At 37.9% G+C, this 14,422-nt stretch overlaps 1 protein-coding gene across 3 annotated transcripts; it reads right to left on the reverse strand.

The window, feature by feature from the left end:
- Nucleotides 1-2,689: 2,689 nt before the first annotated feature.
- Nucleotides 2,690-10,538, reverse strand: prdm2a (PR domain containing 2, with ZNF domain a). Of its 3 annotated transcripts, none has more exons than XM_067393773.1 (4): nt 10,465-10,536; nt 9,095-9,253; nt 7,646-7,723; nt 2,690-7,506 (listed from the first exon to the last, which is right to left on the reverse strand). In XM_067393773.1, exons 3-4 carry the CDS (start codon nt 7,662-7,664, stop codon nt 3,026-3,028), a joined length of 4,500 nt encoding a protein of 1,499 aa, XP_067249874.1. In that variant the 5' UTR covers nt 7,665-7,723; nt 9,095-9,253; nt 10,465-10,536; the 3' UTR covers nt 2,690-3,025. The 3 variants fall into 3 exon arrangements, with proteins under 3 accessions (XP_067249874.1, XP_067249873.1, XP_067249875.1); XM_067393772.1 differs by having other exon boundaries at nt 10,480-10,514; XM_067393774.1 differs by lacking the exon at nt 9,095-9,253 and having other exon boundaries at nt 10,480-10,538.
- Between the last annotated feature and the right edge of the window lie 3,884 nt (nt 10,539-14,422).

The raw sequence follows: 14,422 nt of genomic DNA on the forward strand, positions 1-14,422 counted from the left end.
ATTACTATAACATCAGCACGCACATAAACCATTACCATATATTCAGATTGAAGCTTTTATTGACATAATATTCATACGTAAAATACATAGAATAATAAATATAATATTTGGATTTTTTTCTTGATTCTTTTAATTAACCAGTTGTGCAAGACAATAAACACTATCCATGGTTCATTAGCATTTAGTTTTGAGTCATATTTAGACAGGGCTGGTTTCACAGACAGTTTAGATTAAGCCAGGATTAGGCTTCAGTTCAATTAGGACATTTAAGTAGCTTTTATAAACATGCCTTACTGGTGTGCATCTTGAGACAAAACAATGGCAATGATATAATTTAAGATATGCCAGTGAAAATTGCTTTCATTTAAAACAGCTCAAACATGCATTTTAGTCAAGGACTATAGGCTTAAGCCTTGTCTGTGAAACAGGAGGATAATGTATAATAACAATATGTTTATGAGGCTTGTGAGTGCTATTGGAATGCATCTGAAATGCCACTGACATTCTTTACTCTTGGGATGCATAATTGTTTGGGTAGAATTAAAAACTGATATGTTTATATATGTTTATGAGTTTAGCTTGCACTGTTTTTTTTTTGTTGTTTTTTTTTGTTTGTTTTTTGTGATATCATGCAATTGAAGAATCACACATATTCATTAAGTGAACTTAGAACAGAGCAATTTATTCAATCATTCACATTAAAAAAAGCTTCTGAAACTCTTTTAAGCCTGAAAACTTTGAATCAATAATTTTGGGTCATGAATATAAATGCCACAAAGCAAACTTTTTGGCCAAAAATAAACAATGGATTAAAAGTTACAAAAAGGATTAAGCCTACAATAATTGTTTGTAATTTCTCTCTAGAAGACAAGTTAGATATGATCAGTTCTGATATATTATAAAGAAGCCCATTTAGCTAAGTGTATCTTCCTGCTAGCAAGCTTTGGTAAAATTTTCAGTCACAACAATCAATCATAGTGTAAACATTTCACAGTGTTCATATTAGCCTTTAAACTTTTTACCTGTTAACTTGTTCTAAAATGTTAAAATGGATCCAATTAAAGAACAGGTCTTCTAATAAAACATAAAATCATTTAACATTTGTCCTAAACACTGCATCTCTGTTTTATGATCATTGACCCTTTTAGGACTTTTGTTTACCACCAGCATGGCCTCTCAACAAGACACAAATTTGTTCTAAAACAATCATCTTTAGAGATTGCCAGACCTGATGGCCAATGTCTTATTTCACAAATAACTATCTTCCCAAATGCTACACAATATGCGCATCAAAAAAATGAGACCTACTCATTTGACAGCTGACCAAATGTGTTTATATTTCAGCAGGAGAATAGCGCAAAAAGTAAGGGAGAGAGAAATAGAGACTTTTAAAATAGATTCATACATATTTGTGAACAGAATATACATTTCTCCTGCCCCTTGAAGTGCAGATATATTATATTCTGACCCTCCCCTTCACTCATACATGAAATCTCTGGCATGCATGAAGTTTAAACTGCATCTATACAACAAATAAAACACAACTAACACAATCTACAAAAATAGAAGCAGTTACCATTACAATAATACCTGTTTTCCAGTGAACTTCACTGAAGACATCTTGTCTTCTCTTAAACACAGAACACATACATTAATAAATAATTGGTAGTAATTGATTAATCATATTGCAATGCATTTTGACACAGGTGAATATAAACTACAGCATAAAGTGCATGAGACCCCCCCACTTCCCCACTCTGCAGGCTTTGATTTAAAGGGTTAGTTCACCCAAAAATGAAGATAATGTCATTTATTACTCAACCTCATGTCGTTCTAAACCCTTCATTCATCTTCAAAACACAAATTAAGATATTTTTGTTGAAATCCGATGGCTCAGTGAGGCCTACATTCACAGCAATGACACTTCCTCTCTCAAAATCTATAAAGGTACTAAAAACATTTAAAACAGTTCATGTGAGTTCAGTGGTTCTATATTATAAAGCGACGAGAATACTTTTTGTGCGCCAAAAAAAACAAAATAAAGACTTTTCAGCAATATATTGATGGGCCGATTTCAAAACACTGCTTCAGAGCTTTACAAATCAAATCAGTGACTTGGAGCACCAAAGTCATGTTATTTCAGTAGTTTAGCCGTTTGATAGGAGATCCGAGTCACTGATTCGATTTATTAAGCTCCGAAGCGGTGTTTTGAAATCGGCCCATCAATATATTGCTGAAAAGTTGGTATTTAGTTTTTTGGTGTACAAAATGTATTCTCGTCGCTTTATAATATGAAGGTAGAACTACTGTACTCACATGAACTGTTTCAAATATGTTTTTAGTACCTTTATGGATCTTAAGAGAGGAAATGTCTTTGCTGTGAATGGAAGCCTCACTGAGCCATCGGATTTCTGAAGATGAACGAAGGTCTTACGGGTGTAGAACGACATGAGGGTGAGTAATAAATGACATTTTCATTTTTGGGTGAACTAACCCTTTAACATGACATTTCATTATACTTCTAAGGTATGAGATTTATGTAATCCAAAGGTACTCAGTCTAGCTCCTGGAGATCTACTTTTCTGCCGAATTTAATTCAAAAACTAGTTTAGCATTTAGTCCTAAACTAGCTCATCAAGGTCATTTCAAAACTACATGTGTTAGAGCAGAGTTACACTCTGTAAGTGGACATATATCCAGAAACTGTGATAGCACATTAAAATTTTTCAGATGGCAAAAGTATTTACATATGACAAGTTGATATGCTGGCCATGTTCTCATATGAATAATGGTATTTTATAATATTTACAATGTAAATATTATAGGCTGCTGTGTTTGAGCCAGTGAATTTAAAAAGATAAAAAGGGCATTCTTATTTCAGCCATAATTCTAAGTTTGTTTCAACAGTGTTCAATATTTAGATGCCTATTTACAGGTAAATGTTGCACTAATGAGGCATTAAAAAAAAAAAAAAAAAAAAAAATTTGACACCAATAATCTTTTTTTTTTTTTTAATTCCCAAAACTCATTTCTTGATTTGAAGAATGACAGGATGCATGACGATGTTGTGACTGTCTGGCTGTTTAAGGACTGTTGTTGTGGTGCTGGCCTGCTGTACACTTCGAGTAATAGGTCCTCCTACTCTCTCTCTCAACCTCAGAGACAAACGGTCATCTCTTCTGGGCTGTAGCTTTACGTCACCCACTCTCTGCTCCATTTTTCTACCCAAAACATGTACCCGAACACCTGGCTCCTGAGAGTTAACCTGAGCAACTGAGGAGAGGACTATCTGCTTTGAATCCATCTGCGGCATAAAGCTGCTATTTAAAATAGGCTTGCCTTTTTTATTAGACTGAACCACAGACGTTGACAGAATGGAAGATCGTTTAAGTCTAAAATCCTGAGTGGTATCAACTGCTGCATTTTGCTTGATGATCTGACTCTTTGATATTATTTTTGGCCCATGGTTTGACCCTTGTGGCTTTGCAATTTGTCTGCGAAGGCTCCCGTTGTTCTCCTGGGCTGAGACAATACTGAGTGTTCTTTTCTTGGAGTTTCTACTGGTCGGCCTCATGGGGCAGCTAAAAGCTACATGTTTCTTTAAGCTAGCGTTGTATGTGAACTCCCTGCTACAGTGAGGACATGCAAAAACGTCTAGGTCATCCTGAGCAAAGGCCCTTCTCCCCCCAGCAGGTCTGCCCCTTTGCACCAGCTGAGATTTCTTCTTATTCAGGACACTCATTTTTATCTTAACTGGTGATTCATGAAAGATCAGTTTTTTCGGTTGTCCGACCTTTTGAGAGAAATTCTGCCTACTATTAACAATCCTTGCAGGTGATAACACCCCATTTTGTGCTTTTGCAAACTGCTTAAGTGGTATAGGGTTCTTTTTAGGAGTATAGCGCTTTTTGTCACTAGCATTAGCACAGGCTAAGATGTGCTTGTGCAGTTCGGGCATGTTGTCAAAGCTCTTACCACACTTGGTGCAACGAATGGCTGTGCTGAAGGTCTGAGGGATATTGTGAGTGGTAAAGTTGGTGGCCGATGCTGCTGTCGTCCCAGTTGGCGTTCGGTTATGGTATGGAAAAGGAGGCGGTTTGAAACTTGGGTAGTGTTGGTTAATGCCTAGACGTACATCTGGGCCTTTTTGTTTGACCCCTCCAGATGCCATGATTTTTATTGTTGTAAACAGCTCTTCAGAAGTGTTGTCCAAGGCGTCCTCCTCAGCTTTAGAGGTTGTGTTGTCAGATTCTTGCTTAATTTCTTCGATTGGAAGGCCTGGATCAGTCATGTCAGTTTTGGGACTGTTATGGTTTTCTGGTCTTAACTTGCCATGTACTACTTCGGTGTGTGAGCACTCTTGCCCAGGATGGAGATCTCGCTGATGCTGTTCCAAGTTGCAGAGGAAAGCAAATTCCTTAGAACATGTTTTACAAACATAAATTTTACCGATTCCATGATAACCGGAACGGTGCTCCAGCAAACCTGTGTCGCTCTTAAACAGCTGTACACAAAATTCACATTTATAGGGCCACTCCTTAGAGTGTTCACCTACATGTTGACTGAGAATCTTCATGGACTGGAAGGGCTGTTCACAAACATTGCACATAAAGTTCTTGCAAAAAGGATGCAAGGGAGTTAATTCATCTTCAATTGTGTTTTCCTGCTTAGAACAATCAGAGGACTGGGCATTGTCCTGTTCCTGTTCCTCTTCTTTGCTCTCTGCTTTAACAACACTAGTGGAAGCCATGAGGGTTGGTGTACCATCTGTAGAGCTTGATAACTGGTCTATAGGTGCCGACTGTGTGGATGGTTCAGAAAGTAGGGTGGTGTCTTGACTGAGAGGTTGCGGCTCAGATTGGACATAAGGTTCTTGCTGTAATGCATCAACGGGAATTTTATCTGAGAGACATTGAACAGGATTAGCTTGGAGAGCTGGAATATTTTCTGTAGATTGCAGTGCAACTGTATACTCAATAACAACAGTGTTTGGAGGAAAAGTCAAGGATGTAATGTTGGACTGGTTAATAGGCAGAGATGGAGAAAATATCTGCGTGTCAGAAGCTAATACAGAGTCTACAACCAACGTTCTTTGAGCTAGTTCACATATGGCAGGATCAGTGAGCCAATGAGGGCCTTGTAAAGACAGTGAAGGGGCTGCAGGTATAAGGCTCTCCAGACCTCCAGGAGCAGATGACACCCAGTCAGGGATTGTCATTTTCAAATCACCCTGTGAGAGATGTACAGGATTCTCAGCGCAGTCTTCTACAGACCCTGTAGGTGGTACAGTGTCAGATACCAGGAAGGTTGAATGGAGAGTTTGAATGTCCTGATTGGGTTCCACTGTGGGAGTTGATAGAAAGGATACAAAAGTTGGAGATGAAGAAGGTGAACCGTGACTTGGAGAGACTGAGGCAGCTGGGTGGATAGTGACAGGAGAGAGCAATGGAGGGGTTGAATGGATTGAGGCAGGAGGAAGAGACAACTCAAACAAAAGACTTTCAGGGTTTGGAGGACTTGCATCAGACACTGGCATAACTGCAAGGTTTGTTAGGTCAGGAGCACTGACAACACCTGCAGCATCTGAATCTTCAACTGAAGGATTGTCTACCCCACCATACTCATTCATAAGCACCTTCTGAAGCATAATAGAGTTAGGTTTATTCTTCCTCAAAGCAGGTTGAGTGAGGTAGACTCCAGCGGAGTCACAGTCTAAACTCTTTCCACTAATACTTAAGTCTAGAATGGACTCTGCTAAGGAGTCACTGCTGTCTCGCTTACCCACAGAGTTGGAAAGGTCCAGTGGCTGTTGATTACAGGAGTTTCCACCTGTTCTTGATACAGAGCAGTCCAATGGCAAGATCTGTTGCTGCATTTGAACTCCATCAGAGCTGTTTATGGGTAAATTTATAGGCTCAGTTTCTTCAGTGCCCAAGATGCTCAACTCGTGACTCTCCAACTTTGACATCTTGGCTTTTGTAGAGTCCTGATCTTGCTTTTCTACATTCAGATCAGGGGTTTGCTGTTGTGAGCTGGGAGGGGAGGTTGTCCTTCTCTTAAATCTAGTTGTTGTTGCGGGTAAAACAGTCAGGGATAAGGGAGGACCCAGTTTGTGGCCATCAGCAATTAATGCAAAAGGTTGTTTACTGCCATCCTGATTCTGCAGGAGCTGCTTAAGTTTAGGAGACAAATAGACAGTTTTTTCCTTGTGAAAGGCAACTGTCTCAATGCACTGAGGTAAATGAGCAGTGACCAGTGGAGCTCCAGATGTGGAGGACAATGTTAAAGATGACAAGGAAGATGATGATGTACTCAAGATTGATTCAGACTCTAATTCTGTTTTTATTTGTGGGAGTAAAGGTGGGGTAGATGTCCTTCGTCTCATTGAGGATTGTCCAGACAGGTCAGGGTTGAAACTGCTATTACTGGTTTCTAATTTAAGAGCTTGTGTCATTTGAGCTGGACTGATTATAACAGCATTCAATCCAATCACAGCAGAGCCCCCAGAGTTCATCTCAATCACCTCACAGTTACTTACAGCACTCGTCGAAACAATTTTCCCATCTATGTAGAAGCTGAGATTCTCTGAAATATTACTGGAGATGTCAACCATGTATTCCTTTTCCTTATCAATATCCTCTGCACACTGTGGGTTAGCAGTCTGACTGTCTGTCTCAACATGCTGCTGTCTTTCAGGTACTTGAGTAATTTTGATCTTCTTATAAACTCCTCTAGAAAGAAGCTGGCGCTCATGGATCCTACGCTGATGTCTCCTCAGACAAGTAGGAGTCCTAAATGCTTTTCTGCAGTACTTGCACACATGTGAGGCTTTGAAATCACTGTTTTTATCATCCTTTTGTTCACCATCAGCTGCATTAATGCACTTGTTTGGCTGTGGGTTCTGTGATGCTGTTTTCAAAGGTTCACCACTGCCAGGGACATTCTGACTAGCAGTGCAAGTGGCAATTGTGTGATCATTCATCTTCTTGTTTCTATTTTCATGCCTTTTCTCATGCCTCCGACGACTAAACAGTGTACTGAAGGTCCTTCTGCAACGATTGCATTTAAACCGCTGTGTGTGGCAGGTTGAAAAAGCATGTGTTTGTATGTGACGCTGCAGGCCTTGACTACTCATAAACTTTCTCTCACAGCGAGGACAGGGCAATTCACCCTGGAGTTTAGTACCAGGGTCAAGGTCAGCCTTAGTGTCATTTAAAGGCAAATCAGTCCTATAATCCTGTTTTATCATTCCAGCATGCTCAAAGTCACTTGCCTGACAGGCTTGATTATGATTAGCTAAATTTTGGGACACAGGCTGGCTTGCATTCTGAAACAATTGGGGGTTCTGTTTGTCTTTGCAATCCATCTTTTCATCGGTTCTTTCTATCTCTCCCTCTTCTGGCTCCAAGATGCTATGAAGTACAGCTTCATCAGAGTGGTCATCTTGAAACTCAGGTTGCTGGAGAAAAGCCTCGGATGGCATACTATGTCTCTCCTCTTCCACAACTGAAACATATGAACATGCCTGTGATACAATGAAGAATTTTTATTTGCTGTATGAATGTATATAATCTGTGCAATCTTGTCCAACATATGTCAAAAACATTTCTAAATGTATAAAATGAAGAAACATTTTTAAACTTACTGTCATCTGATCTCCACATCTTTCTCACTGCCCTCGCTAATGTTTCTTCTTAGGTATGTAGGAGAGGCCCCCTGTTGGCTGAAGGGAAAAATGAAAACAGTAATATTTTTTTTGATAAAGACAATACTAACTAATTCATAAGAGATATCTCTATTAAAATGGCATAATTTGTTTATCAGAATTTACATTTGTATGTCAGATTAACCAACTGGGTGCCAGAAAGTATAGTTGCTTATTCATGGCATGATGCAATGCCACTCTTGTCTGATATCTTAAACTAACCCAGGCCCAACACATACACATAAACTCATAAATGCAATCTACATGTCTGAAAATGTGTAAACAAAGGATAATTAAATAATAATAGCATTATTAATAATAACAATCATCATAATTGCAACTTTTCAAATGAAACATTGGTGGGCAGTTGAGTTCATTACTAAACATTTTCTTCTTGCTATTAAATATCTAAATTTCTACGACCTTATACAAATATACATACATTGGAATAACAAAGAAGCATGACTCTAGCAGTGCAAAGGGTATGAGCTAAAATTCTTTCTTCCAAGAATACTCACGCTGCACTTCAATACAAAAAATAGCAATGACGTAAACATACTTATGCAAAACAAAGACAAATTTTACTGGGGAAACTGAATACTGTTGTAACATGGACTGAGTTGTACAGTATAAGTTTAACCACACTGTAAAACCCAATAAATTCAGAATACTCAAAACATTTGAGGAAACTTATTACCTCAAAACATTTACTCATTTTTTAAAGTTGGTAGAACTTAAAATTGTGACAAGTGGGGAGAGCCATGGAAGCAGATCACGGCCAGTGTGGTGCACTCACTAACAATCCCGTCACCAGCATCCCTTTCCCAACTCATCATAATGTTAATTACATAGAGATAATTTACATGAACATCACATTCAGATCCTGGTTAAATGTTACATTGCAATGCTATTATAACTATCAGAGAGACATTATCAGAGAGTCATTATATACTTGCATGTATGTAATCAAACAACATATGTGGTCTTAAATGTTTTGCAGCTCATCCTCAACCTAACCACAGGCTCTACTCTTAACCACAGTGATAACCCTACAAAACTAACATAACAGAACCCCCCTGAATCCCAACATAACACAACATTAAACATTAACTTATATCTCCATATGTTAATCTTGTGCAAAAAAACACAAATTACACTTAATTTCAACAGTTATTTATATGGTCTGACGCAAAGCATGCTGGGAATTAGAAATCTGCTGCAGCTCAACTCAATCATTATTAAGTTCAGCTTACTACAATGAAATTTTGAGTTCATGCAACTTTTTTCTGTTAAGTACAATGAACTTTCATTATTATTTGAGTGAAACAAACTCCTTTAATTTAATTAATTTCACTGTTCGGTTTTACAGTGCAATTTAAAATTACCTACAGGGGTGAAATTACTATTGTAAATGTCCACTGTCATCCTGGGTTACAATACAAGTCTTGGTTTATGGTTTGATTTGTGACCATGTTAATGGATGTAAAATGACACGTATCTGGTATCATCTGAATGAGCAGGCTCTATACAGTATCCACACTTTTTCACCTGCATGTTAAAAAAACAAAAACAAAAAAACATGAAATATCATGGCTAGCCAGACAGAGCTATTTCCAAAGTATTGCTACTGGACACAAGATGCACAAAATAGCACCATAGATACATTTTACACAATTATGAAAGTGACACAACACACACACACACACACACACACACACAAGGTCTGTTATGTTTTAGTTGCTATAATTGTATGTTTTGTGTTGTTGTTCTATATTTGTTTCCTATTTTATTTGCTGTTGAATTCAAATGTTTCCTTTTAAATGCTTAAAATGAAATGAGGGCGGTTTGGTGAGTGGGTTGGCATAACTTTGTAATAATTACTTTGTAAATTTAATTACCACAACAAACCCATGCACAAACTATGCCCATGTTTACAATTGGTGTTGCACGCTATACCCCACATTCTACAAGTATTACCAATGTTAAATTCAGATGAGGGCAAAGATAAACCTACAGGAAGTGAGCTTATGGGTTCATTTGTAGTCTTCCTGTAAGACTGTGGAGGTGAGGGTGGGGTCAGATAAACTTATAAGCTAATATTAAATAATCTCATTTTACAGAGGCTTCTTATCACTGGGCGTCCTAATGCAGTAAATAGACAAGTTATCAACACAATGGCAACAGTCTTTGTCTACGATGCTCAAGAATAACGTAATGCACCCATAACTGCCGCATTCCCTCTGTACATACATATGCGGAGGTTTGATTTACCACCGTGTAGCGGCTGTTTATAATATCATACAGGCCTGTTCAGATTTATGCACGTGTGCAAATAATTACACAACATGAATGCATGGTATCAGCAAATAGATTAAATTGTTAAAGGCGGGTTTAATCGTCTAAACATGTCTGTTGTAAGTCAAGGCGCACATGTTGCGGCTGTCTGACAGCCCTTTAAATAAGACAAACCCCGTTTGACACTGTCGCTAAGCGCGCAGACGAGAAGGTCACGGTCAGAGACACGCTTCACGTTAAATTGCTTCGACATGCATTTTAGTGTGTACGCCTGTATATCACTGTGATTTTTATGGCGTAATTGCTTAGAAAAAAGAAATAAAAATGCACAACGGTTAGTCTCGGTTGCGAACTCTCATACAACATAAACGAGATTGACATCGCAAAACTTCGGCAAGCCGTTTTATGCCACACGATTTTGATTAGAAATGCCATTTTTCGTCTCTGTATTAAATTGACTATACCTGTGTATTGCTTACCAGCTTTGTTGTGACGCCTCGGTGCTCGAGTCTGGTGGGCACGCGCAGGACGGTCGCTACTGCAGACTGCACTACTGACAAGGCGCATGTGCGAGATCTCATGCACCTGTATAGTACATGGAATATTACACGTAAAGCAAAAGTCATTTTAAGATATTCAGTTATGTGTAATGAGTCAGTTTTAATTATTTGCTTTAATTTTGACCCCGGCAAAAAAAAAAAAAAAAAAAAAATATATATATATATATATATATATATATATATATATATATATATATATATATATATATATATATATATATATTTTCCAAGTGGGCAAAGGGACAAGAGAATGCCGATTTTAACTGCGTATTTTCCAATATTTTAAGGGAGAATGTTTTATTGGCTAGAGATTTAGAAAAACACTGTGTTTCACTCATAAATGTAGCTAAATGCATGAAAGCAATTCTTAAAAGGAGATTATATTAGGCTAGTATATCCCATAATGTATTAAAAATAAACAACAAACTCATCATGGAGTATTATCCAGCAACTGAATCTGAAGGATGGTCATTAATAAAAATATTAATATTTTAAGCATGTACAATTATTTATTTATTATTTAAATGAATTGTGCTTAGTAAAAATTGCATATACACAATGGAAAATCTTCTATGCAAATTGTGCAAATTAATTACAAATTAGGCAACATCCATCATTTGCTGGTGTGTTTTCATCATCCATTGTGTCAGATGACAGCCTTACGGTAGAGAACAATAGATTACAATAGAAACTAAGTACACTCCTACATGTATAGGCTACAACAGGGGTGTCCAAACTACGGCCTGGGGATGAATTTTAAGCGGCCCACAGCTTGTCTATTAAAAGGTGCCCTAGATTGTTTTTTTACAAGATCGTAATATCAGTCTAAGGTGTCCCCTCAATGTGTCTGTGAAGTTTCAGCTCAAAATACCCCATAGATGTTTTTAAATATTTTTTTTTAACAGCCTATTTTGGGGCATTATTAACTATGCACTGATTTTTTCAGCACGGCCCCTTTAAGAGATGCGTTCCCTCTGCCACACGAGCTCTCGGCTATACATTGCAAAGTTCACAGAGCTAATATAACCCTCAAATGGATCTTTACAAGATGTTCGTCATGCATGCTGTATGCATGCTTCGGATTATGTGAGTAAAGTTATTTAGATGGTTATGTTTGATTCTGTGTGAGTTTGAGGCTGTGCTCTGTGGCTAACGGCTAATGCTACACTGTTGGAGAGATTTATAAAGAATGAAGTTGTGTTTATGAATTATACAGACTGCAAGTGTTTAAAAATGAAAATAGCGACGGCTCTCGTCTCAGTGAATACAGTAAGAAACGATGGTAACTTTAACCACATTTAACAGTATTAGCAACATGCTAATGAAACATTTAGAAAGACAATTTACAAATATCACTAAAAATATCATGATATCATGGATCATGTCAGTTATTATTGCTCCATCTGCCATTTTTCGCTGTTGTTCTTGCTTGCTTACCTTGTCTGTGCACAGATCCAGCCGTTAATACTGCCTTTCCTTGTCTAATGCGTCGAATGGGCTGGCATTATGCAAATATTGGGGTCATACATATTAATGATCCCGACTGTTACGTAACAGTCGGTGTTATGTTGAGATCCGAGTGTTTTCTGGAGGTCTTTTAAACAAATGAGATTTATATAAGAAGGAGGAAACAATGGAGTTTGAAACTCACTGTATGTCTTTTCCATGTACTGAACTCTTGTTATTCAAATATGCCGAGGAAAAGTCAAATTCTGATTCTAGGGCACCTTTAAAATATAACGTGTGGCCCGCCATGCATAATTTATAAATCGTGCAGTTTCACAATGTCAACACAAGGCGGCAGTACTAGATTTTAGGCCAGGGAAACTTTAGCGCACCAAAAGCGGAACGAAACAGCACTACTTGTGCGCTGCGCTACTCACAAGCTCACAAATGTGTTTACTTGCTGAGTGTCTCGATCACACGACCACTAAACAGCCAGCGAGAAGTGTTCAAGTTCGGCACAGAGGTCTCAGGTACAAGCTGCAAATCTCTCTGTGGTTTAATTCAGTTTAAAGCCATTTGAAACAGCACTGACTTAACAACACTAACGTGCAAATCAGGAAAAAACATTGAGCCGATCCAGTTAGAATACTTTTAAACCAACAATTCAACAACATTTATTATGGATTTACTGTGATAACACTAACTGTAACCGTGGTATATTGTCAGAAATGTAGGTTAGGCCTAATATCTGATTTTATTTCTTTTTTTTTTTTTGTCATAAACTTGCAGTTTTGTGCATTCCTATTTATATTAAATGTGTTTAGACCAAATACTACAAAAGCCATTCTAGATAGAAACAATATTTTTTTTACTTTTTACCATGTAGTGAGGTGCCATGTGTGGTTTAACCATAGGGTGATCTAATTAGAGTAGGCTACTTTTAATTTAAAAAAGAATATAATTCTAACTCAGTAATAATATTTAAATGTCACCCTTTTTAGTTTTATAGATATTGTTTGTGTATTAAATTTGCATCTGTGTCCTATCTCAAACTACTCTACTGACAGCTCAAGCTTTTGTCAAATCTGTTATGTTTTCAAGAAACAAAACATGAGAACCGGCCCCCAGATGTGTCCACAACATCGAATCTGGCCCCCTTTTTAAAAAGTTTGGACACCCCTGGGCTACAACCTCAAAACGAAATTTAAATCATAGCCTATAACGTTAGTAAATGCATTTTACTCGAAGAAGAGCAAAGTGGAGCACGGTGTTTATTGCCAGCAGCAGGTGTGTTCGTTTATGTATGCTTTAGATAATAAACACTATCTGATTCAAGGTCTTATCAGAATTAAAGCGATGCAATCTGGGCAGCGTTTCCCAAAAGCATCGTAAGCTTAAGTTGACCAACTTGGGCTTACGATGCTTTTGGGAAACGCTGCCCTGTTCAATTCCAGAAACCCACATTCCTGTAGTTATTACTAGCGACCACTAGAGGCCGCTTTGTCCCAATCTGTAGCCTACTGAAGCAAACTGAGAGCTCGTATTGTCTCCACAACTGGGGATTTGCTCAGTACAATATGTTTGAGATTTAGTTTTAGTTCACCCAAAAATGAAAATTCTGTCATTAATAACTCACCCTCAATTTTAAATATCAATCTTCAACGCGTATACGTCACGAGAGCACCACGACGCATGCGTGTTGTGCAGACGTTGTTGCGTGAACTCGCGTTGGAAATTCATTTATTTTTTTTAATGAATCGGTAAATTATGTTTTTTCACTTTCGTCACTTCATTAAATTGAAGTTAAACCACTGGAGTTGGCTTATTTTAATCATGTCATTATACTGGGGCTTGAAAGTGGTAGGCTAGGTGCGTATATGCTGTCAACGGTGGGACAGAAAACTCTCAGATTTCATTAAAAAGATTATTTGTGTTTCGAAGATGAGTAATTAATGACAGAATTTTAATTTTTGAGTGAACTAACAAGGGTCATAATCAGTTGCAAACCGATTAAGTTCGTTAAGCCACTGTATTACTCCTATATCTGACTTCTAATGTGAGTTGGTGTAAGTTTATGCATGTGTTTGTTTTCTGTGTCAACAAGTAGGACCCTGGGTTACATTTTTGTCTAAAGAGGAGTGGGAACCATCTGTGTCCAGTGTATATTGTGAAATCACAAGTCTGATATGAGCACATGTGCAATTTGTGGAATGTATAGGCTATCTGTATTCTGTTCTATCCAACAATCACCCATTATAGAACTGTCACATTACTCTGCATTAATCTTCACCTACTCGTCCTTCATGTGCGGGTCGTCCCACTCTTATTCAATCATCTGCCTTCCACCCTCACACTTTCACCATCATACTGAACATTCTTTTACGTTAGAATGCGTTTGTGTGAGAGTCAGACATGC

This window comes from Chanodichthys erythropterus, chromosome 9 (genome assembly GCF_024489055.1).
Source record: "Chanodichthys erythropterus isolate Z2021 chromosome 9, ASM2448905v1, whole genome shotgun sequence".
Classification (NCBI taxonomy): Eukaryota; Metazoa; Chordata; class Actinopteri; order Cypriniformes; family Xenocyprididae; genus Chanodichthys; species Chanodichthys erythropterus.